General features: G+C 47.6%; 2 protein-coding genes across 8 annotated transcripts; one reads left to right on the plus strand and one right to left on the minus strand.

Annotated features, from left to right (window-relative positions):
• Window positions 1–805: 805 nt before the first annotated feature.
• Window positions 806–12,730, plus strand: Vps4a (vacuolar protein sorting 4 homolog A). Of its 4 annotated transcripts, XM_076838439.1 has the most exons (12): window positions 806–989; window positions 4,405–4,516; window positions 4,615–4,762; window positions 6,074–6,135; window positions 6,242–6,361; window positions 6,945–7,101; window positions 7,648–7,796; window positions 8,194–8,275; window positions 8,533–8,752; window positions 11,165–11,305; window positions 11,970–12,093; window positions 12,517–12,730. In XM_076838439.1, exons 1-11 carry the CDS (start codon window positions 969–971, stop codon window positions 12,069–12,071), a joined length of 1,314 nt encoding a protein of 437 aa, XP_076694554.1. In that variant the 5' UTR covers window positions 806–968; the 3' UTR covers window positions 12,072–12,093; window positions 12,517–12,730. The 4 variants fall into 4 exon arrangements, with proteins under 4 accessions (XP_076694554.1, XP_076694553.1, XP_076694556.1 ...); XM_076838438.1 differs by having other exon boundaries at window positions 11,970–12,730; XM_076838441.1 differs by having other exon boundaries at window positions 7,068–7,101; window positions 11,970–12,730.
• Cog8 (component of oligomeric golgi complex 8) lies at window positions 12,687–24,407 on the minus strand. Of its 4 annotated transcripts, XM_076838437.1 has the most exons (6): window positions 24,006–24,407; window positions 22,403–22,610; window positions 20,649–21,476; window positions 19,182–19,350; window positions 17,839–18,015; window positions 14,628–15,886 (listed from the first exon to the last, which is right to left on the minus strand). In XM_076838437.1, exons 1-6 carry the CDS (start codon window positions 24,392–24,394, stop codon window positions 15,729–15,731), a joined length of 1,929 nt encoding a protein of 642 aa, XP_076694552.1. In that variant the 5' UTR covers window positions 24,395–24,407; the 3' UTR covers window positions 14,628–15,728. The 4 variants fall into 4 exon arrangements, 3 of the variants coding, with proteins under 3 accessions (XP_076694552.1, XP_076694551.1, XP_076694550.1); XM_076838435.1 differs by lacking the exon at window positions 14,628–15,886 and having other exon boundaries at window positions 17,506–18,015; XR_013089171.1 differs by lacking the exons at window positions 17,839–18,015; window positions 19,182–19,350; window positions 20,649–21,476; window positions 22,403–22,610; window positions 24,006–24,407 and adding exons at window positions 12,687–14,083; window positions 16,789–17,407 and having other exon boundaries at window positions 15,347–15,886.
• Window positions 24,408–24,484: the final 77 nt, after the last annotated feature.

Raw genomic sequence — 24,484 nt, forward strand, 5'->3', positions numbered from 1 at the left:
TAGAATGTATTTTCCTTTATCCCTCAAACTTCCACTTAAGTTGGACCCTTCCCTGAGCCCTATTTTGAGTAAAATACCTGTTAGAGTTCACATAGTACATGTGCCTTTACATATCAGCCTCAACACGTTTATTACCTCCTGATAAACTACCTTTCTCAGACGGCAGACTCCCCTAGAACTGTTGTGATCGTTGCTGTAGCCCTAGATACTAGCAAAGAACTCAGCACACAGTAGTTCCCTACTAAATAATAAACAAAGGTAAGCGAACATCTGCGGTGCTGAATGAAGTTCACCTAGGTAAAGCCCCAGAATCGGAGATTAAAGAAAATCATCTTCTGATAGAGAAAAGTAGGATTAGTACTTTAAAAGACAATAGAACCAGCTTTAGACAATCACCGGGATGATAACAGTTATCAGAAACCGAGCCTCCACAAGGTGTGTGGCTCTCTGTACATAGCTAGGTCACACATTTCCCCTAAGTCAGACAGGGTAGGTATTAATTACCATGCCCTATTAAACATAGGAAACATCAGTTCTGGTAAATTACTTTTACTGTGAGAATAAAAGTGTCCTACTGGTGCTATTTTTGGAAAGGGGTCGCGGATTTCCGGATTCTACCCCGGCCCCGCCCCTCACCCAGGTCCCGCCAGGCCCACCCCTTTACTCTCTTGCCCCGCCCCGGCCCTCGTCACACCCCTGCCGGAGCCCTGCAGCCGGTCCAACGCGGGAGCTGTGCCTGCAGTGCCGGCCGTGGCCGCTTGGAGGCAGCCGCGCGGCTCTGGCCCGACCGCTCTGGGCCGCTAGGCTCGCTAGCCTTCCGACTAGGCTCCGGCTGAGAGCGACCGCCCTCCCTGCGCCCAGCGCCGACCCGCCCGGCTCCCCGCGCCGGACCCAGCACCTCGGCTCCCCGGGGTCGGACCGAGGTCGCAAGCAGCGCCGCGGGGTGTGGGGCGGACCCAGGAGATGAAATGACAACGTCAACCCTCCAGGTACCTCGGCGCGGCCCGGCCGGCTGCGGAGGCCGAAGGCGGTGCGGCGGGGCCTGCGGGCCTTGGAGCCGGCAGGCGGGCGACCACCTCCGAGCCCCGGCCTCGCTGTCCAGCCTGACCACCGCGGCCAGTCTCCGCCGTTTCTCTTTTCACGCGCTGGGAGCAGAGGGAGGTCTCCACATCCCAGTCCCCGGCCCTTGCCCTGCTGGCGGAGCCGGGAGGCCACTACTTGCAGCCGGCGCCCCAAACCGCCGCTGTACAACTGCTCTTGGGCCCCGGAGCGCCTCTTTGGCAAGCTCGGCCCCTTCCCTTCTGGTCGTTCAGGGAGCGATGCTCACTCCCTTCTGCCCTAGGCCCTGACAGCTCCTCGGCCCTCTGCGAACAAGCCACGCTCCTTTCCATGTTGCGACCCCCTCTTCTCATCCAGAGACCCTTCATTCGTTTTCTGGATCTTACAAGGTGGTGCTGGGTCGCGCCTCTTGGTGCTGTCAGAAAACATAAACACATGCTCATTCCTTAGACCAGGTGTGAATCCTGCTCTGCCACGCACTAGCATGTGACCTTGGGCTATGCTTTTGATCTTGGAATCTCTGATTTGCACATCTGTAAAATGGGGCAGTGTAGCATCGGGTTGTTGTTGAGATGCCTCTAGGTTTAATAATTCAAATAAAGCATTTTTACTGTAGGTCTGGTACATTGTAAGTGCTCAGTAAGCAATGGCAGAAAAACACTTGGGAGAATCAGACAAGACTTAATGGAAAAGGGGGCATTTGGCCAGAGCATCAAAGGATAAGTAGCATTCAGATAGTTGGTGGTGGAGGAGGGATGGTTACCCTAGGTGGAGAGACGGGCATGGGATAAATTGGGGTACTGGGCTAGGAATTAGGTGGAGTCCAAAACCAGAACCACCACTGACCAGCAGAAACTCAAGAGGTTGCTACAGGGATCTATATAACTCATCTCAAATGCAATACAGTTTACTCATCTAAAGATATCACCCAACATTTCTAGTAAAATCACAGTTGTGCAACCATCACCCCTCACTTTTTAGAACATTTTCATCACTCCAGAAAGAATCCCCATGCCTTCTGCCCCTCTCAGGCAGCTATTAATCCACTCTCTTTCTCTATAGATTTTCGAACTCTGGGCATTTTATCTAAATGGAATCATACAACATGTGGCTGTCTTCTTTGGCTTAACATAATGCCATAAGCTTTTACATTTTTTAAATTGCTGGAAAAAATAATTTTATGACATATGAAAATAATTTGAAATTCAAATTTCAGAGCCTATAAATAAAGTTTTATTGGAACACATCCCAGTTCATTCCTTTACATATTATCATGGCTGCTTTTATGCCACAAAGGCAGAGTTGAATAGTTGAGTAGAGATTGTATGGCTGGCAAATTCTAAAATATTTGCTCTTTGATTCTTTACAGAAAAAGTTTTCCTGCTCTTCTGTTAGCACACCTTTGTCACTTTTCTCCTTCATTCTTATTCTTTGCCATACCTGTTACTAGAGATGTGGCAGGACTGGCAGCTTTGTCACCTTACCCTCCTGTTATGCAAAGCTGTTTTTCATTAAAACTGCATCCTGAATGTGAAAAACAGTATTGGTTGCCTGAGAAATCTAATGCACTTCAAATAAGAATGTCTACAAGGACATCTGGGATGAGCGCCCTCCCACCCCATGAAGCAGAGCATATCTTGAGCTTTTTCAGAGCCCCCACTTCAAAAGGACAGACCCAAGCAAGGAGTAGTACAGAGTGAAAAAAAATACTAGGAACTGAGGTGTTTGTTCTGGAGAAGCCACCAGGACAGGATTATTGTTTCCATGCCTTATCTAAAGGAGAATAGACGGGTAGAATTTGTGTGTTGGCTGATTGTGCATAAAGGTTCAGGACTCCTGGGCATCCTCTGTAAGTAGGCAGAGGAAGGAGCAAAGCCAACATTCTTCACTTTTCATGTCTTTTCAGTCTAGTAAGGACCTTCTACATCCTCCTACTGGCCCATCTCATCTTGCTTCTCTCAGCCAAAAAGAAAAGTCAGTTTAACTATCTGAAGTTGACACCTGGAAAGGGATGTCTGGCCTGTTTTACCTGTCAGTCTTGTAGAGCTCTCTTTGTGCCTTTCTTTCAGAGACTTCTTACTGAAGTAGTGTTCTGACTACAACCCTGCCAGAGTTGGTCAAGGATTATTGTTTGCTGTGGCTGGAACTAGGTCTGCAGTGGAATCTGCCTGCCTAGCTACTAGAGCTGTACCAGATAAAGATTTCTGGTCAGGCTTGTGGGTTGGGGAAGCTGTGGTTTCTAAAACTGGATGTGTAGGTGCTTCTAGTTTCCAGTTCAGCCAATCCAGGGATGTGCAAGACTTAGATGACTCCCAAAGACATTGCTCACAGAGTTCTTAGAAGTTCCAAAGGAGAGTTTCCCTCAACTAGCAGCACATGTCATCTCTGGGGTAAGCAAGGATTTTCCTTCCTGGAGCTACTGGTATTATATGTAGCCATGTGGCCAAGCATCCCCTCCCCAGTGTCATCCTCAAGCAGTTCAAGAAAACTGTCTTCTCTTTTCAGCTGAGGGAAGCAAGCTGAGGTGGGCCAGTAGAAGGATGTAGAGGTGTCCATAAGCCCTTCTCTTGGTTTAGTGAAAGATTTTGCTCCCTGGCTGGATCTTTTGAACCCCAAGGCCCAGTGCAGTGTCTGACCTCCTTGTTGAGCAACACAGCAACCAATTGCTTCTGGTGTTTCCCCTCACTTAGTCTGTTTTTAGTTTGTTGGGTTTTTTTTTTTTTTTTTGGTGGGGGGGTACTGGGGATTGAACTAGGGGCACTCGACCACTGAGCCACCTTCCCAGCCCTATTTTGTATTTTATTTAGAGACAGAGTCTCACTGAGTTGCTTAGTGCCTCTCCATTGCTGAGGCTGAGGCTGGCTTTGAATTCACAATTCTCCTGCCTGGGCCTCCCAAGCTGCTGGGATTACAGGTGTGCACCACCATGCTCTGGCCTAGTCTGGTTTTCTTCCTTGAAACCCAAGCCCCAGCTATTAGGTCAGCTTTTCACTTGCTGCGCTCCAGAGAACTGGACAAGATATTATTTTGAATTATCATGAACTCCCTGCGAAGAGGGACATTGTTTTGTTATTGTTGTTTTGGCAGTACCAGAGATCACACCCAGGAGCTCCCGCATGCTAGGCAAGCAAGCACTCTGCCACTGTTACATCTCCAGCCAAGACCCAATGTGTCTTTTCTTCCTTAAGGACTAAGTTGATGTGAGAAAAACAGGGCAATATAATGGACTGCAATCAATAAATCCACAGATCTGGCACTATCTCTCCTCATATCTCATTCTGCTGCTTGTGACCCCAGGGGCTTTCTGGATCTCCTGGGAAACAGCTATTTGCCTTGTTTTTCCAGAAAGCCATTGATCTGGTGACAAAAGCCACAGAAGAGGATAAAGCCAAGAACTACGAGGAGGCACTCAGGCTCTACCAGCATGCTGTGGAGTACTTCCTCCACGCTATCAAGTGTGAGTCACATCAGGGCGTGCTCTAGCCTCAGAGCTCCTTGAGTGCAGGTTAGGCACACAAAGCTCATGGGGGCCATTCTCTGCTTCCCATTTTGCAGATGAGGCACACAGTGACAAGGCCAAGGAGAGCATTCGAGCCAAGTGCGTGCAGTACCTAGACCGGGCAGAGAAGCTGAAGGATTATTTACGAAACAAAGAGAAACACGGCAAGAAGCCAGTCAAAGAGAATCAAAGTGAGGGCAAGGGGTGAGTGTGCTGGAGCGCACTGCTGGCCCTGGTGGAACGGAGCCCCCATGTGCATGTGCCTTCTTCATGTGTCACTGTTATTCTTGGTGCTAATGCTGCCTTGGACTGCATTGACATCCTTCTCATGGGGATTTCCACTCATAATAATAATGCCAACAGCTGCTTTCATTAAGACTTTGCAGAATACTATCTGTTATGTTATTGGATCTGTATAGAACAGTCATACAGAGATAAGGGGCATGGCATGGTGTGATGAGCCTTGGCCTTTGCAGCTCAACTCTCAGGATGGAACCCTGGCTTTTCCACTGTCTTGCCATGTGATCTTAACTTCTATGCCTCTAGTCTCATTTCATAAGGGGAAAATGATAGAACTCTGCTTCTAGTATTGCCATAGGAGCAGAGGAGATAATATGGGTAAAGCCTTAGATGGGAGCTTGGTGCACAGTAAGCTGCTATTATCACAGAGAACCATTATCTTCATCTGACAGGTCAAGCAGCAAAAAACGGAGAGGCTGAGATTAGCTAAGGTCACTGAGCTAGAACATGATTAGAATCTGGACCCCCCATCCAAGGCCTCTGTTTCTCCTATCACAGCGAGTGGTCTCTCTGTGGCCTCTCATCTCATGTCTGGGGTTCACCTACCATGGTAATACCAGTCAGCTGAGCACAAATGCACTGGTGTCTGGAGTCAGGCGAGGGCCCTTGGGGCTACAGAGTCATGGGGTAGGAAATAGGTGACTGTGTCAGCTACCTCATCAGAAGTGAGATGCTCTCCTGGGCAGAGAGTCCATGCCTGTGGTCTGGTTCCCTAGAACCAGAAGCATACCAAAGAAGAACCAGGAGGCTAAGGGTCTCCAAAAGGGATAGAAGAGTTGTAAATGACAGATAAATGATAGGATAGGAGCTGGCTCTTGGGATGAGAGCATATTCATCTTTTGATTTAAACTTTACCTCATTTCTGTCCTTGGAACTGTTTTGGGATCACTGCCATGACCAAGGTCCAAGTCCATAGGAAAGGACCTGAAAGCTACATTGGCTTGACTGACTGCTCTTTAAATTTAACCAAAGCACATTTCCCTTAGCAACCCTCAGGAGAGGCCAGATATCTCTATCCTTATTCCCTTAATGAAGAAATGAGGATGGGTTATTGGAGTGTTTCTTGTAGGACAGCCTGTGGCCCTGGTGTTTCAAGGTCCCTTACTGGTGTTGAGGAAGAGGCATTCCTTACCCACAGCACTGTGGCCTCACTCTGAGGGTCTCCCTGCTCCCAGGGTAAAGGGCCAGCTTGTGATCTTCTGTTTCCTTTCCTAGCAGTGATAGTGACAGTGAAGGGGATAATCCAGAGAAAAAGAAATTGCAAGAACAACTGATGGGTAAGAGGCCTGAAGCCTTGTGGCAATGGGAGGGAATGTGGCGTGGGTCTGTTGTTGGCTTGGCTCATGCTCATAGGCTAGACTCTGGTTCTGCTTCCCTGTGCAGGTGCTGTTGTGATGGAGAAGCCCAACATACGATGGAATGACGTGGCTGGGCTGGAGGGGGCCAAGGAGGCTCTCAAAGAAGCTGTCATTTTGCCAATTAAATTCCCACACTTGTTCACAGGTAAAGAGTTGAGCCACCTGAAGCTTGGGTATAAAAATATCAGGCTTCTGAGGGAGCCAGCTTGGGGCTTCCCCTCTGAAATGTCCTGGAACAGATGGTATCTGCTTCCTTAGCCCAAGAGGACCAGGCCTGGACTTGCCATGTGCTCTATAAGGAGAAGCCTCAAGGCCTGCTCACCAGTTATCTACTGTGGCATCAAAAACAACCATGTGACTAAAACTTTAGTTGACCCATTTTAGTAGGTAGTCAGAGTCAGGAACCAGTGCCAGCCAGTGTCATTTGGCAAGAACAATGAGGATCATTAACAAGAGCTAGAGCATTGGGGGGTGCAGCTCAGTGATAGAGCATAAGCATGGGCGAGGCCCTGGTTCAATCCCTAGCCTCACAAAAAACAAAAACAGAAAACAAGGGCTAGGCTTCCAGTAGGTGCTTAATTCCTTAGACACCTTTGTTCCTGGAATCATTTGTTTTCTAGGACCTTCTTACTGACAGTGTCTAAAGGCCCTCTGTTCTTTTTGTTTGTTTGTCTGTTCTGTTCCCATTCCCCAATCAGGAGGCTTACTTCAGTTATTCTCTATTGCAGGCAAGCGTACCCCTTGGCGAGGGATACTGCTTTTTGGACCCCCTGGCACAGGGAAATCCTATCTGGCCAAGGCTGTGGCAACAGAGGCCAACAACTCTACCTTCTTCTCTGTGTCCTCCTCAGATTTGATGTCTAAGTGGTTGGGGGAGAGTGAGAAGTAAGTCAGCCATCGGGCTGCACTCTCCTGGCAGCCCTGGCAGCTGTGCTGGTCCAGCTTCTCTGCCCCTTGGAGTCACCTCCCGGAGGAGCTGCTGTTTAATATTCAGGGAGAATAGCCAGGAGAGTGAAATCCTGCCCGCTTATTGGTTGGGACACCATCCTGTAGGTAACTAGAAGAGAACTTGGAAGCAATGAAGGACTCAAGAAGCAAAGGGAATGGAACTAACCATGATGAGTATAGCTGACCATCCCCTGTCAGAGGATTTAGCTTATTCCCCACACTGATTCCTATTTTGCAGATGATGAAACTGAGGCTTAGGGCAAGAGAAATGACTTGTCCTAAATTCAGAGCTAATGCTTGGGCCCCAGGGTCTGAAGCTGGTGTTGAGGCATGTCCTTCTACTGCCAAAGAATTTGTCACCACCATTCTCCCTGACATCAATTTTCAGTCTCCTCACAGGAAAGGCAGGAGAAGTGGCAACTGGAACCCTGGGTGGGCATGTCTGGGAGCATCCAGATCCTAACCCCTTTTTTACCCTTACAGGCTAGTCAAGAATCTCTTTGAGCTAGCCAGGCAACACAAGCCCTCCATCATCTTCATCGATGAGGTGGATTCTCTCTGTGGGTCCCGGAATGAAAATGAGAGTGAGGCTGCCCGAAGGATCAAAACAGAGTTCTTGGTCCAAATGCAGGGTGCGTACCAGTCTGGTTGCCCCTGGGTCATCACTCCACCTAAAGTCAGTTCAGGACTCCAAATTTAGCTGTAGCTGGGTGATTGTCCTTGGAGTGGAGGAAAAGTGCTCCTTGGCATCATATCCTCAGTCCTCAAATGAGTTTTCACCATAGAGAAGCTGTTGAGACCTATGCCACCCCGCTACTCTGCCCTTCCTGTGGCAGATGGTGCTTTAGGTCTTTTAATCTCAGCAAAGCCAGATGAGAGTGCTTTAGTTTCAACTGGGACCCTGCCAGTGGTGGCACAGGGATGGCTTCAGGTGATGATTCACAAAGCCCCTGAGATCTGTCCCAATGGTTCTGACTGACCCTTGCAGGTGTCTTCATAGTCCACATCTCTGTCTCCCTTTCTCCACAGGGGTGGGGAATAACAATGATGGGACTCTGGTTCTCGGTGCCACAAACATCCCATGGGTGTTGGATTCAGCTATTAGAAGGAGGTGAGTCTCCCACAGGACAGGCTTGGGGCTAACATCTTCCTCAGGCCAATGGTAGCCTATAAGCGTGCCCTTATCTTATTCTCCGGTGTCCTCCCTGGTCTGATTGGAGCAGAGCCCTTATGAAGCCAGCTTCTTGTGGGCTATGGTGCCAGCATTGCTGGCCTAAAAGTGCATCTCTTTTGCTGTCTATGCTGTGCCTTCTTCTAACTCCATTCTGTGATCAGCTTTCATTTCTTGCTCTGTACTTGGCTCTTTAGGTTTGAAAAGCGCATTTATATCCCACTGCCAGAAGAAGCTGCCCGTGCCCAGATGTTCCGATTGCATCTTGGGAGCACTCCACACAACCTCACAGATGCCAACATCCATGAGTTGGCCCGGAAGACAGAAGGCTACTCAGGTGCAGACATCAGCATCATTGTGAGGGACTCCCTTATGCAGCCCGTCAGGAAAGTGCAGTCAGCAACACACTTCAAGAAGGTGAGTGGTGGCTGGGTAACTCAGGAAGCCAAGGCAGGGGGATTGCAAGTTTGAGGCCAGAACTGGCAACTTAGTGAGACCCCGTCTCAAAGAATAAAAAGGATTGGGAATGTAGCTCAGAGGTAGAGCATCCCTGGGTTCAATCCCCAGTACCACACACACACACACAAAATCAGAAGATAAGTGGCCAGCAATGGCTTAGGCAGTATCTCCAAGGGGTATCTGTTTTTTTCCCTGCTCCCTGGCTGCTCAGAGGACACACTCTCAATTTCTTGGAGAACAAAGGGAAAGAGTTCGGTGTGCCCACTAGTTCCAGGAGGCAGGACTACACCTGCCCTCCCATCTCTGAAGCCCTTGCCTAAGCATGTCTGTCTCTTGATTGTGAGGAGCTAAAAGATGGGCCACTGTTTCCACAGCTCTGCAGCCTCCCCAAGATGCACTGTGTTGTATGAGAGTAGATGCCAAGTAAATGCTTGACAGTTACTAATTATAAAGAGGACCCATGCTCTCCTTCAACAGATCTTTGTTGAGTGTCTGCTGTGGGTCCTGTGTGCCTGACGGTCCTAGGTGCTGAGAAGCCATTAGTGATCATAACAGATGAAACTCCCTTCTCTCTAGTAGCCTTCATTCATGTGGGGGTAGACCTTAATAAACAAGATAAAAGTCAGTTCCTTAACAGGTAATGAGGAAGAGCTAAGCAGGGTAAGGTAGACCAGGAGACCAGAGGTTTAGGATGCAGGCAGGTTTCACTATTAAAGGCCAGGCAACAGGTGGGTGAATCAAGAGTTGAAGGTGAGGGAAAGAGTCTTAGGATATTTGAGGGGATGTTTTGCTAGGGCATCTACTTAAGTGGGAAAAAACATTCATTTTTTTTATGTATTTTTTTAAAATTTATATATGACAACAGAATGCATTACAATTCTTATTACATATATAGAGCACAATTTTTCATATTTCTGGTTGTATACATAGTATATTCACACCAATTCATACATGTACTTTGGATAGTAATGATCATCACATTGCACCACCGTTAATTACCCCATGCTTCCTCCCTTCCCCTCCAACCCCTCTGCCCTATCTAGAGTTCATCTATTCCTCCCATGCTCCCACTCCCTATCCCACTATGAATCAGCCTCCTTATATCAAAGAAAACATTTGGCATTGGGTTTTTTGGGATTGGCTACCTTCACTTACCATTATGGAAAAAAAAATTTTATTGCTACTGCATTTTTGATGAAATTTAGTGGCACTAATAAGGAAGGTGAGACGTTTGGGGCTATTATTTGAGAATCTGAAAGTCAGTGGCTGGCAGAGCATGCTGTCATCAGGACTCTGAAATCAGACTGAGCCACTTTGACCACTCAGTACAGGAACTTTTTTGTTTGTTTACAGTGCTGGTGACTGAACCCAGAGACGCTTTCCACTGAGCTACATTCTCAGCCATTTTGTGTGTATATATGTGTGTGTGTGTGTGTGTGTGTGTGTGTATGCCAAAGATTGAACCCAAGGGTACTTAACCACTGAGCCACATCCCCAGCCCTTTTTTATATTTTTATTTAGAGATAGGGTCTCACTGAGTTGCTGAGGGCCTCGCTAAGTTGCTGAGGCTGAGTTTGAACTTGCAGTCCTCCTGCCTCAGCCTCCCAAGCCACTGTGATTACAGGCATGTGCCACCATAACCAGCTAGCCCTTTTTTGGAGGGTGTTGGGGGGTACTGGGGATTGAATGCAGGGGCACTTAACCACTGAGCTACATCTCCAGCCCTATTTTATATTTTATTTAGAGACAGGGTCTCACTGATTTGCTTAGTGCCTCACTTTTTCTGAGGCTGGCTTTGAACTCATGATCCTCCTGTCTCAGCCTCCTGAATCACTGGGATTACAAGATTTTGCCACCATGTTCAGCCCAGTTAGCCCTTTATATTCTTTGATTTTGAGATAGGGTTTCACTAAATTGCCCAGGCTGACCTAGAACTTGAGATCTTCCTGCCTCAGCCTCCTGAGTAGCTGGAATTACAGGCATGTGGCCACTCTACCCTGCTAGCCTAGGAGTTTTTATTTGGTTTGGTACCAGAGATTGAACCCAGAGGGGCTTAACCATTTAGCCACATCCCCAGCACTTTTTATTTTGAGACAGGGTGTCACTAAGATGCTTATTTAGAGATAGGGTCTAGAGACTGGCTTTGAACTCAATCCTCTTGCCTCAAACTCCCAAATTGTGGGATTACAGGCATACCCCACCATGCCCAGCCAGCCCAGGAATTCTGAAGGAGAATTCTTGTGATCCTGATGACCTAGAAAACCATCCATTCCCTTTCTTTAGGACATCTTTAGAAATCTGAGGTGTTCTACTGTCCCTTAACAGTGAAGAACAGCTATACCAGCCTGTCAAACTCCTGCTTGGTTTCAGGTCTGTGGTCCTTCCCGCACCAACCCTAGCATTGTGATTGATGACCTCCTGACCCCATGCTCTCCAGGGGACCCAGGGGCCATAGAGATGACTTGGATGGATGTTCCTAGTGACAAACTCTTAGAGCCTGTGGTTTGCATGGTAAGTAAACAGCTGGGAGAGGGGACTCTATAGAGCCCAGAAAATTAGGGGCCTGGGTCCAAGAAGAAAAATGAACTTCTTTCCTTCCATAGCCTGAGCTATCATGGCTCCTCTGAAACGGTGACCTTTGTAGCTTTGGGTTGCTGGGCATCTTGCTGTGACTCAAGGGGAGCAGAGGCTATATATCCTACTAAAGTATATAAAGTTTATATACTTTAGTAGAAAGAGTAAAGTTTAGATAATGTAACTGTCATCCCAGAGGTTTGGCTTAATTGGTCCAGAAGAAACCAGAAAAAGTATGTCAGCAAGGTTTCATTTAATGCAGTGGCAGAGGCAGAGGCAGCCTCTCACCCAGGTAGTGTGGCCCTATCCATCTCCTAGTCTTGCCAGTCGCAGTGCTCATTCTATCCTGGTGTGATGGGCAAAAAATTTAAAAATGGGAGTTATGATAGGATGGAGCCTTGATTCATTCAGATCAGACCTCTGGAAATGATATGTGCTGCCTCACTATGCTGCCTGTCACAGGCTGATTCTAGTTTATCAACTGTAGGGAGTTCTGCACTGGGCAATGACCTTGCTACCCTAGATGGCATAGCTGTGCAAGGAGGGAGGCCTAGCATCTGGAGCCTGGCTGCTTCTCAACAGTATGCTCTTGTCTTTACAGTCAGACATGCTCCGGTCTTTGGCCACCACCCGGCCCACAGTGAATGCAGATGACCTCCTGAAAGTGAAGAAATTCTCAGAGGACTTTGGACAGGAGAGTTAAAAGCTTCTTCACATGGGTGAAGGTGAAGGTGGGAGGTTGATTGGGGCACATCTACGGTACTCCCTACACTGGTGGCCAGACAGGGCTCCAGGGCTCGTCCTAAAGTCACCACAGTGTCTCCTCTGCTGTCTGGCCGCCAGCCAGGGAGCAGGAAGAAAAGGGCCTCCACAGCAGATGACGCTCCGCTGCGGTCTGGCACACAGTGGATACTGGTTCTTCCTAGTTCTCTCTTCTGGATGCTGACCAGTTCCTTTTCCTGCCCCTCCATGTCTTTTTTATTTTTGTTTCCCTAAATTAATGCTGCTTTGATTTGTCTTGTTTATAAAGGTAAAATCCCCTGGAAGTGTCAAGGAATGGGAGTAGCCAGGCCCCAGTTACTTTTATGGCCAAGTTTGGCTGAGAACAGACTGATGAAGAGTAAGAAAAGCCATTCCCACCCTCCTAGGTTTGCATCCAGAGCCCTGTGTCTTCCTTGCAAGAGGAGGAGATGGTTTCTGTGAGCACAAAGCTGTTCTGATCAGGAGAGAAGGCAGGTGCATCTTCACTGCTGCCTCCCCACCCCCCCAGCCCCACCCTCCCGAGTGTAAGAACACTGAGCCCAGCCACTGCCCTGGGTCCCTGTCCTGGAGATGGTCTAATAAATCCTTTTCCCTTCTTGAGCCACTGGAGTGGTCTCATCTTTGACTTGTCTGGGGGCTACCTGAAGGCCACTTTTGCTTCCAGTAACATGCTCTCATTTTCTTTGCTTCTTCCTCTCCTCTCCTCAGCAGAGTAGGAAGCAAGCAGGAATGCTGGCCACCTTCTACAGTTCTCAGGTCTGCTCTCCAGTAAGGTGGCTCAGAAGATTGGCTGGGGGTATTTAAGGGACCTGGTCAGCTCTTCTTATTGTCCAGTGTCCAAATCACAGACTGCAAAGTGGGAGGCCTGTGTGTCAGACATAACCTGCAGCTGTTTGGTTTGGTCTGCTGCCAACATTTAAAAATCAAAAATTGACATAAAAATGTAGATTTTTCTGGGTGGTGACACACACCTATAATACCAGTGACTTGAACTCCTGAGGCCAGAGGATCCCAAGTTCAAGGCCAGTTTTAGCAATGTAGTGAGGTCCTGACTCAAAAATAAAAGGGCTGGGGATGTAGCTCAGTGGTAAAGCACCCATGTGTTCAAACCCTAGTACCAAAAAAAAAGGCAGATTTCTGGCTCTGGAGGTAAAACTAGGCCTACATCCCTGGACAGGGGCTGCCCTGTTTAAAAGGAGTTCCCTTTCCCCACTCATTTATGTTGCCCACCAGGTAGCCAATGGACTTGGTGACCCCTGAAGTAGACACCAAGGTTCCAAAGCTGGCAGTCCCAGAAATGCTGTGTGATATGGAGCAGACACAGCACTTTCAGCTTCACTCTGACAACCACATGGAAAAGGCCTGTCAGGAAACAGACTGTGAAGGGATGGTCTAGCAATTCTTCCCTCCAAAACTGGTATTATTCATTTATATTTTATTTTATTGGGACTGAATGCAGGCCCTCAAGCATACTAAGCACATTCTCTACCAGTGAGCTATATCCCCAGCCTTAATTCTCTTCTTAAAACCTGTGTGGGCCAGGCATGATGGCACATGCCTATAATCCCAACAACTCAGGAGGCTGAGGCAGGAGGATTACAAGTTGGGGACCAGCCTCAGCAACTTAGTGAGGCCCTGTCTCAAAATAAAAAAATAAAACAGGCTGGGGATGTGGCACCCCTGGGTTCAATCCCTGATACCCAAAAAGCAAAAAAAAAAAAAAAAAGTTCAAGATTCTAACTGGTACATGTGTGTGGTTTTTGTGGCCAATACCTACCTTGGTGAGAGAAGTTTTCTTTATTGGAAATGCAAGGATTTGTTGATACTGACCATCACAAAGGTATCACCAAAGGGCTGTGACCCTCAGACTACAAGGAAGCATTGTAGTCTAACCGTGGGGCAGTGCTTGGTGGTGATTCTTCTCCAGTTTCACTGCATCTTCAGCCTGTCAGCCTGCTCCAAAGTTAGAGAAAACTATAAGCAAGGGTGGGTTTTTCCTGGGCTTGTCTAAATAATTTACTGGACTCCCTACCACTAAGCTACATGCCCAGCCCTTTTTAATTTTTGAGATTGTCTCACTAAGTTGTCCAGGCTGGCCTCCAACTTGTGATTTTCTTACCTCCGCCTCCTTACTAGCTAAAATTACAGGCATGCACCTCCGTGCATGTTATTGTATTTTTGCAGTACTGGGGATTAAACCCAGGACCTCCCGCATGCTAGACAAGTGCTCTGACCTGCCATTGACCTACACCCCCAGCTCTCATTTGTGTACACTGATTTTGAGGATTTTGTTTTACAAGAACATCTGCTTCAGAGGCTAAGGGTGTAGTTCAGTGGTAGAGCCTGTGCACAGCCTCCAGCAATACAAATAAAAACAAACAAAAAAACTTGAATACCTCAAACCTCAACATAAAAATGAGGTTAGACAATTTACCTAATACTTTTGGAATTCCTTCTCCTCTTGACAAAACTCAACAGTTTCGTAAAAGTTAAACACTGGTAGTATGATGCTAATTTATTTTTTTCAAAATAAGCATGGTAAACAGCTAAGTACCAATTCTGCTTTCCATTACTAATTATGACAGGAAGGGGCTCGCTCCCTATCAGTTGTCATTCCCACCTCCAGCCCTGTTCCATGGCCTCCACCCAACCAATGAGCCAAGTACCCGCTGTTCAACAGATCTTAGCAGCAAACTTTTCCCTAACTTTGTTAAAGGTGGCAGGTAAAAGACCTGAGCTGGGTACAGTGGTGCACGCCTATAATCCCACTTACTTCAGAGGTTGAGGCAAGAAGACTGGGAGTTTGATCCCAGCTTGAGCAAGGCAACAAGATGCCATCTTATAAAGAGAGAAAGGTGGAGACCTAAACTATCTGAACCTGTTAAAATGTGTGGATACGTATTTACATTAATAATGTCATTAAACACTTTCTTGAATTGGGACCACTCTGTCCTGTGTTTTACTTTTATAAGCAACTGGTATCCAAGGCAAACAAGGACTCTCCAAGTCAGACACATACAAGCCCTTTGTAAAAAGAACGCAGAGAAACTCAGAAAAATGCCTTATCTGCATTTTTTTTAACTTTTTGTTTTATAGGTGTAGATGGACAGAATGCCTTTATTAGTTTATTTTTATGCGGTCCTGAGGGTTGAACCCAGTGCCTCATGAATACCAGACAAGTGCTCTGCCACTGAGCTATAGCCTCAGCCCCCTTACCTGCATTTTAAAACACAGCTTTCTAATATTTGGGAACTGTGTTACTATGAAATCTTGGCTTTGGAAGTAGGTTATACAGGTCTTATGATATCACTGTTGAGAATGGTTATGTATTTGCCCCTCTTCTCTCCATACAAAAATGTCAGGAAACATCCATTTCAGGGGGGTTATTTTTCTCAAATTCTTGCAATATTTTGTCCAAACCTGACTGGAATAAACATTTCTAAGATTTTCCTCTAACTCAGTTCAATATGCTCTGGAAGTCCACTGTTTTCTTTCATATCAGGACCAATACCAAGTTGAAGGCAAATAAGATATTCCCAGCTCAAATTCAGGTATTTGTATTTAGTCTTTCCAGATCCTCAGCCCCAGCAGGAAAACTTCAGTCATTCACCTCCATCCAGTGGATGTTTGTAAATGTCCTGCTGTCCATTTTGTCAATGAACAGGCAGCCTTGCAAGTGGTCCATCTCATGCTGGATGATGCGGGCTGTCCACCCTCTTGCCTGCCACTCCACCTGTTCTCCTCTTGGGTCCATTCCTGTAAAGAAAGTTACATGCTGATCCAGGTGAGGTGAGGACATGCTTAACTGCATCATTCTCAACCTCCTTGTGCTGTTCCATGCCCCCTGCCCTGTTTGCTCCTATTTACAAGAGGTAACATAAGTAAGCAAATATAGACAGCAGCCCCTACCCCTCCTAGAGAAGATGCCTCAATTCTGCCCATTCCCAAGTATACCTAGTTCCCCCTCTAATAATAAGGTTGTGGGGCTCAATATGAGGCGGACAATGAGAAATTCTTTCGCTAAGATGCCCTCCTTTCTTCTCACTTGTCAAGTGTTGCTTCCTATCAAAGGTACGTTAACCTGGTATAGTAGAAAATAAAGAGACACCTTCTGACCCTCTTGGCCGAAGTGATTTGCTGAAGAATAACAGTCATCCCAACCCCTTCAGAGAACCATTCTACAAAACATCTATGGTATGACAGAGGCGGATGGTTTACTGCCCTGAGCTTGGCAACGCTGGATTCCACTTCTCCAAACCCATTTTGACAGATACAATGGGGCAGGAGAGAGGGAGAGGGAACGAATGTGGGGTGTGGGGAAGGAGGGAGAGAGAGAGGCAGGGGAGGAGACAGAAAAAGAGAATTAAATCCAAGCTGGACGAGCAACTAACTGCGGAATTAGGGCACCTCCCAACCCGTGTCCCGAGGGAGCCCTGACCTGACAGGAGCCGCCTTCCCCACCAGTCCGTCACTCCCGAGTCCCTTGCGCTCCCGGGTCCTGCTTTGCTCCCAAGGGAGGCTCTGCAGACGAACTATAAACAAGTCTGCACACTCCCTGGAGCTTCGCAGAGACCGTTCCGTGGGCTCCGGTGCCGCCGCCTCCACTGTCAGGGCGAGAGCGCAAAGTTACCCAGCCGCCCCGGCCCGGCCGCCCGCACCTGAGATCTGCACAGCTTGGAAGCGGGGAACGCAGGCCAGGAAGCCGGCGACGCTCTCGCAGCCCTCGGGAAAGGTGACAACGCTGCTATCCAGCACCCGCAGACGAGGGTTCACGAGCACGCGCAGCGGAAAAGGCTCCATCTGGCGGAGCGCGCGCAAGCGCGGCGCGCAGGCGCGGAAGAGCGCCTCGGGGAACTCCAGGGCCAGTACCTGCAGCGGCACCCCCAGCTGCGGCGCGCTCAGGCCTACGCATCGCCGGCGCCGCATCACCTGCACCAACAGCTCCACCAGCCGCTGCAGCTCCGGGGTCTCCAGTTGCGCCGGCTCCACCGGGGCCGCTACCGCCCGCAGCACCGGGTCCCCGATCTGGCAAACGTGCAAGTACGGCGGCTGCGGCGCTCCTAACAACAGACGTCTCACGTAGTGCCAGTAGGAGCGCCGGCGCGCCGGGCCCTCCGGGCCGTCCACAGACGCTGTGGAGCTGCAGGCCCGGGCGCCACCTGCTCCAGCTCCGAACAGCCGGCCGGTCCCTGGGCAGCCACGCGCCCGCAGCGTTCCTAACAGCGGCAGCGTGTTCAACAGCCGACCCATGGCGCGCACCAGCAGGAACCCGCTCCCCCCGGCCGTTTCCCCGCCCCGCTGACGCCAGGGAAGCCGGGAAGTGTAGTTGCCGCGCACCTTGGGAGAGACCATCAGCGAGAGGACCAGCAGCCAGGTCGTGACTATCGTCCAGCTTTATTGTTAAATTCCACCCACGTACAGGAGTAACTGGAAAGTACCCTCTTTGTCCCCGTGAACAACTTCGCAGCCCGTCCCTGGCGACGCAGCCCTGACGGACAGCGACTCTATACCCCGAGTTGCTGGAACTTCTGATCCCACGCACCACAAGCTGCTCCCCATCCTGGGCGACTTGAACACCAGCTAAGACCCCGTATTAGGCGCCTCGGCCAGCAACGCAGCCCCCTCCCTCAGCTTCCCCTGCAGCGACTCCACTGTCTCCATCTCCTCTGGCCCACCAGCGTGGCACACTGCAGCAGCAGACCCCAGAATCGGCTCCTCAGCAGGAGGCTGCGGTGCAGAATCTGTGAGCTTGGATGCTAGCTCCTTGTCATCTAGAGAGAAGACCAACTCTCTCTTAGGCAGGATAAAGGCGAGAGGCTCCTGGATAGGGATGATGTCCACATGCCCAAGGTTTCCATACTTGGAAAGCTGAGTGGGTGAAATGCCTGCCCCAGATGGTAGGGAAAGGGAAATGGAAAAAAACGTTATTAATAAAATCAAATACAGAAGTCACAGGGAAAAAAAATACTAAAGATAAGAAACACACACCAATTACTTTTTTTTTTTTTTCCTTTTTGGTACCAGAGATTGAACCCAGAGCTGTTTTACCACTGAACTACATTGCAGCCCTTTTGTATTCAGAGGCAAGTTCTTCTAAGTTGCTGGGGCTGGCTTTGGACTTGATCCTCCTGCCTCAACCTCCTGAATCTCTGGAATTAGAGGGATGGGACATTAAGCCTGGCTCAAAATTACATATTTCAATACAGCAAAGACCATCTTTGTGATGTGGGACAAGAAACTATACTGTAAAGCAAGACCACAATGGTAATTTGGAATAGCATAGGGGACAGTGGATGGAGCCAGAGCAAAAAGATTACTTAACACAGATTCCTAGGACAGACCCAAGGAAAAATTAGGGCCAAGATGGAGGGCAGCCACTCTTAGCCAGTGTGATCACTAACTTACTACCCTTTGGGGAGTCGTGCCTCCCTCACCCCCAGCTCCACCAGGATGAGGATGAAAGCAAGTGAGGAGAAAGCAAACTGGGGAAAAAAAATATTTTTAAAATCCCTCCTCTCTGGGGCTGGCCACATAATGCTTGCCTAGGATGCTTGAGACCCTGGGTTCAGTCTCCAGAGCGACCCTCAAAAAAACCCTAAATAATAATAAAAACCCTTCTCTAATGCTGGGTGTGGTGGTTTACACCTGTAATTCCTCAGCAACTTGGTGAAATCCTATTTCAAGAATGGGCTGGGGCATAGCTTGGTGGTAGAATACCTCTGGGTTCAATCCCTAGTACCACAGAAACAAAGCAAAAAACCCTTCTCTAGGGCTGGGGATGCAGCTCAGTGGTAGAGGACTTGGGGGCAAACAGAAGGACTCAGGTTTGATTTCTAACACTACAAAAATAAACTGGGACAGAAATAAACAGAATGGAGGTTGCCTGGGGCTAAGGATATGATTGAGGAGGAACTAAAAGTCGGCACAAATTATTTTTGAGGTGTTGGAGGTGTTATAAAATTGTATGGCGTGACTATTGTACATATTTGTATATTTACTAAAAAACAAATTACATACCTGTAAAAGTTTTTTAAAAAATCCTTTCTCTTACCTAAAGTCTGTGCTAGCTGAGCTGGTGGGAAAAGGACTTGAAGACAACGATTTAAATAAGGAACAAGGTCTTCCAGGAAGACAGTGCAAAATTGGACGAAGAGCTCTTGTTCTCCACTGCTGAAGGCAGCCTCTTCTGCGCGATGGAAGGCCAGGATTATTTTAGTTACCTAAAAGACAAGAATACCATCGATCACTGGCACAGTGCATAAAATGGAGCACAAATGTGCAGCCTTCAGGTTTTCTTTCTTTTTCTTCTTTTTTGTGGTGCTGAGGATTGAACCCAGGGCCTTGTGCATTCGAGGCAAGCACTCTACCAACTGAGCTGTATCCCCAGCTCAACCTTCAGGTTTTCATTGCAAACAATACTATCTTGTTTAAACTCAGAACTGTGGCCAATCTTTGCAACTGTCATCTTCCTAATGTATTTCTTACCCAACTTGTTTCATTACTGGTGTAGTTTCCAGTTCTAGTGGAAGAGTCATGAAATTATACAGAGAATACATGGTTTTTGATATCCTTGGGGGCTGGACCAGGTCTGTGATGGATCCAAGAAAATGAAGCAGTTGACTTTGAATTAATCAAAAGGGAGATTATCCTGGATGGGTATGACTTAATTAAATGAACTTTTTTTTTTTTAATTTGTTCTTTTCAGTTATACACGAGAGATGAACCTTTTAAAACAATATACCTAAAAGAAGAGACTAAAGTAGGCGAGATGCTCGATGCTCTCCTGCTGGTTTTAAAGAAACAGCCATAGCCAGGAATGGTAGCACATTCCTGTAATCCCAGCAGTTTAGAAAGCTGAAGCAGGAGGATCATGAATTCAAAGCCAGCCTCAGCAACTTGGTGAGCCCCTGAGCAATATTTTATTTAGACCCTGCCTCTAAATAAAATATAAAAAAGGGCTGGGGATGTGGCTCAGTGGTTAGTGCCCCTGGGTTCAATCCATGGTACCAAAAAAAAAAAAAAAAAAGAAAGAAACATCTATGCTATGAGCTGTCTGTCTGTGAAGGGGACAGCGCTCCCATAGTTGAGGATCTCAGTCGAAAAACTTTTGTTAACTGTCAGGAATGAAAACTGCCAACCTGAATGAGCCTGAAAGGAAGTCCTGAGCTACCATAGCCTAGACAGCTTAACTACAACTTGGTGAGACCCTGAACAGGACCCAGGGATACTACGACTGGCAATAACAGACATACTATTATTAGCTGCTAAATTTGTGGAAATTTGCTATATAGCAGTAGAGAACTAATATATTGCTGAATCATGATCTCAGGTGAACCACTTCATGAATGGTGATGGTTCCAGTTCCCACAAAGCAGAAGCTTCTCAACTAGAAAAACTTCCCAAATTACACAACCTCTCCAAGGACACCACTTTCATATGAAACTGGTTTATCACAAAAGTCAGGCCATCTGTTACCAAAGGCAGCCCAGGATAGGAGAAAACCAATGAATGTGCTCACCTTAACAAGGGCATCCTCCAAGGTACCAGTGACATCCTGTGCCAGGGCCACAGGGCAGCAGAGACGCAGGTCATTGAAGGCAACCAGAATATTGTTGAGGAAGCACGCAAGGGGAGGGAAGTCTAAAAGTACCATTGGCGGCTGCAGTGTCCCTGGTTGAGTGGCTGGCACAGCAGCAGGAATGTTACTGCTGCCCAGGATGGCTGGAGCTGAGATGAGGGTATAGGAATTCATCTCATCCTGGAATTTTTCCACTGCTTCCTGAATTGCTTTCTGGAAAGTATCGATGGCCACCCGCTGGAAAACAGGAGCCAACTGACCCCGGAAATCAGCCCCCACCCGGCTGAATGACAGCCCAAAGTACATACACTGGCCCAGTAGAGAGTCCAAACGGCCTCCTATCCCCCGGTAAAGGTCAGTCTCCAGCACCTGCAGGAACTGTGAAACTTTCTGCAGCACCCATCCATGAAAGATGGCACCCTCATTCACAGTGTGCTCCCCCATGGCAGTTGGCAGCAGTGGGTCCTCGTCTGAGAAAATGGCACGGTACTGTGTGATGATATCAAAGAGGTGGACTCGGCAGGCTTCAATAGTTTTTGTGATATGGAAATAGGGATCATCATTAGGGATTGTAGTCAGGATGGAACGGAGCCAAGCATCTCGGGCCTGAAGAAACTTTACTCTTAACTCAGCTTCAGTGAAGATGTCCATGCGCCGTAGGTAGCCAATGACGCGGAGGCAGGCAGGGAGCTGGATATTGGTCCTCAGTTGCTGAATTAGTTGGCTCAGCATCAGCTGCATGGACTGGCGCACTTCGTTCACAATGCCCTGACAAAACAAGGAATGAATAACAACATACAGAGACACTCTCTGGAACCCACTCCACTAACCCTGAACATTTCAGATGAACTTCCCATGGTTTTCCTGATATACAAAATGTATTTCTAAAGCTGATACTGGCAGGACAGGTTTACAAAAATATATCTGGTTGTATAACTCCCTTGCTTGAATTTTTTTTTAGATACTGGGGTTGAACCTAGGGGTGCTTTACCACTGAGCTGCATTGCTAGTTCTTTTATTTTTTGAGACAGATTCTCACTAAGTTGCTGAGGCTGGCCTTGAACTTGTGATCTTCCTGTCTCAGCCCCCAGAGTGGCTGGCTGGTCCCTAGTTTATTTTCTTTGGACATTTACCACTATCTGAAATATATTATTTGTCAATTATCAGACCTCCACTAGAATGTAAACTTCATGAGAGCCATGGCCTTGACTGTTTTGATCAACCACAGTCCTGGCACCTAGATCAGTGCTTGGCACCTGATTCAAACATGTATCTTTGAAGGAATCAATTAATGAATGTTTTCTGCTCAAGCTTGCCTGCCTGACAGAAACTGATGTGAAACATGCAAAGGTTTTTATCTAACAGTTCAGTCACAACCACATTAATGATCATAAGATCAGTTTAGCCACTTGTGATGGCCCTCTCCTATAATCCCAATCACTTAGGAGGCAAAGGCAGGAGGACTGCCAAGTTCAAGGCCATCCTCAACAACTTACCAAGACCCTCAGCAACTGAATGAGACCCTGTCTCAAAATAAAAAATAAAAAGGGCTGGGAATGTAGGGACATAGTTCAGTGGTGAAGTACTCCTGGGTTCAATCCCAGTCCTAAAAGAATAAAAAAAGAAGGTCTGAGGGCAATCCCCAGTACTGGGGAGAAAAAATTCAGCTTGAATACTCTGGGCAAGTAGGCTACCTGGATGACAGGAATGGAGGAATATTTCCTTTCCAATCGCCGTACATAGGCTGCAAGCTCCAGGGCCTCTTCATAGTAGCTGTTCCGGACACAGGTATCCATAAGCTGAGGGATCTCCAGAATTTCCAGGATTTCTGTGTGCCGGTTTAGAGTCAGGGTGTTCATCCGTCGGTTGGAGCTGATCTCCTCAGCTTCCTTCACAAAGTTCCTACAAACAGGATGATGTTAGTCCCTTAATGCTCTGCCCCCAAACCTTAGCTGACTACCAAGCACTGACTGTAAACTGGGCACTGGGTTAGATGGCTTACCTGATTTAATCCTTACAACCAAACCTATAAAGTAAATAAATGTACTTGAGGGAATTTTTAATCTCAGGGGAAGCAACTAAGATCACACAACTAATAAATGATAGATCTGAATCAGCTGCCATGGACTGGCAGACAGAGGATTAGACTGTTCCAGATCCCATAAAGGGGAACTAAGTAACTGTAGCAAGGGACTTAGGCTCTCTGGAAGTGTTTCTTCATTGGTAATTTTTTTTTTTTTTTTGAACCCAGGGTTGCTTAGCCACTAAATCACATTCCTATTTCTTTTCTTGCTAAGTCCTCAGGGCCTCAATAAGTTGCTAAGGTTGGTCTTCAATTTGCAATCCTCCTGCCTCAGCCTCCCAAGTAACTGGGATAATAGGCATGTACCACTGTGCTTCACCATTAATACAATCTACCTCAAAATGATGCCAGAATTAAGTGAGATGATGCATGTGAAGCACTTAACACAGACCTGATGCAATGTAAATGTGGCAGAGTAAAAGAGACAAATATTCCTTTAAAACTATTATTTTCATAATAAAGCACTAACTAGCCTACAAGACACAATCTTGCCCCAAGTTCCCTCAGGTTTCACTCTCCTATGCTACTGTTCAACTTTAATTCCCACTACATTCTACTTTGTTATTTCTCTGTAATAACTGCAGAGACTTGCTTTATGAAGTCCCTTCTCTATTTTGAGGCTTGGAGGATACAAAAGCTATGTCAAATATCCAAAGGATCAAAAGTAAAATTAAACTTGAATCATAAAAGGCTGGACTACAACTTAGAAAAACTGGACTGTGACCCAAGGAAGTACAATGTGGCTCAAAAACGAAATTTTGATTGTCTCTGATGCCCCCAAATGAGAGGATTTTCTAGTCAGCCTCCTATCCCTGGAAGTTTTGACACAGATGGCATCCTATCTGAGCTGTTGTCATATTTACATAAGTGTGCACATATATTAAGTTGGCATTTATTGTATTCTATGTCAGACCCAATGATAAATGCTTTGCATGGATTCTTTTCGTTTAGTACAGAAGTCCTACAAGGACTGGATTCCAATCACGACTTGAAAACTTAGTTGCTGTGTTCATGAACAAGTCCCTAACCTACGTCTCCACTTCCTTATTCGTAAAATAGTAATCTACCTCGAAGTCTATCGTGAGGTTTAAATGGATTAATAAAGTGTTCCGAGGAGAGCCTGGCACATAGTATGCGCAACGTGTTAGCTACCTCTGTCATCCTTAATGTCAGCTATCATAATTAGAGACTCCTTTAGGGCCGGGTGGCTGCACCTGCAGTTCTGCTGGAAGCTGGGCAAGCGATCGAGCAGGCGGCCAAGCGACTCCTCTACGTCGCCGAAGAGGCGGTGGATACGCTCAGTGCACTCCGCGCCACGGATAAAGGTCTTGTAGTTTGCGAAGGCCAAGTCGCGCGTCTGTTGCAGCAGCTGTGCCCGCTCCTCGGCCAGGCGCTCGGGCTCGCGCCGCAGCCTCTCCAACCCTGAACCGCTCAATTCCCGGAGGTAGCGGCCCACATCGGGCCGCTCCCGCCACTGAGCCTCGGGGAAGCGGTCCCGGAAGAGCGATGCCAGGAGTCCTTCATCCTCCACCTCTCCCAGAGCTGCTGCCGCTGCCGCGGCCGAGGCCGTGGATGAAGATAGGAGAGTCGCTGCAGCCGCCATCTTCTCCGCAGCTGCGTCACTTCCCCTCCAAACCGGTGAGGGCGCTGAGCGCCTAGGGCCGGAAGCAACAGGGTCACATTTCCTGTCTCT

This window comes from Callospermophilus lateralis, chromosome 18 (genome assembly GCF_048772815.1).
Source record: "Callospermophilus lateralis isolate mCalLat2 chromosome 18, mCalLat2.hap1, whole genome shotgun sequence".
NCBI classification, from domain to species: Eukaryota; Metazoa; Chordata; class Mammalia; order Rodentia; family Sciuridae; genus Callospermophilus; species Callospermophilus lateralis.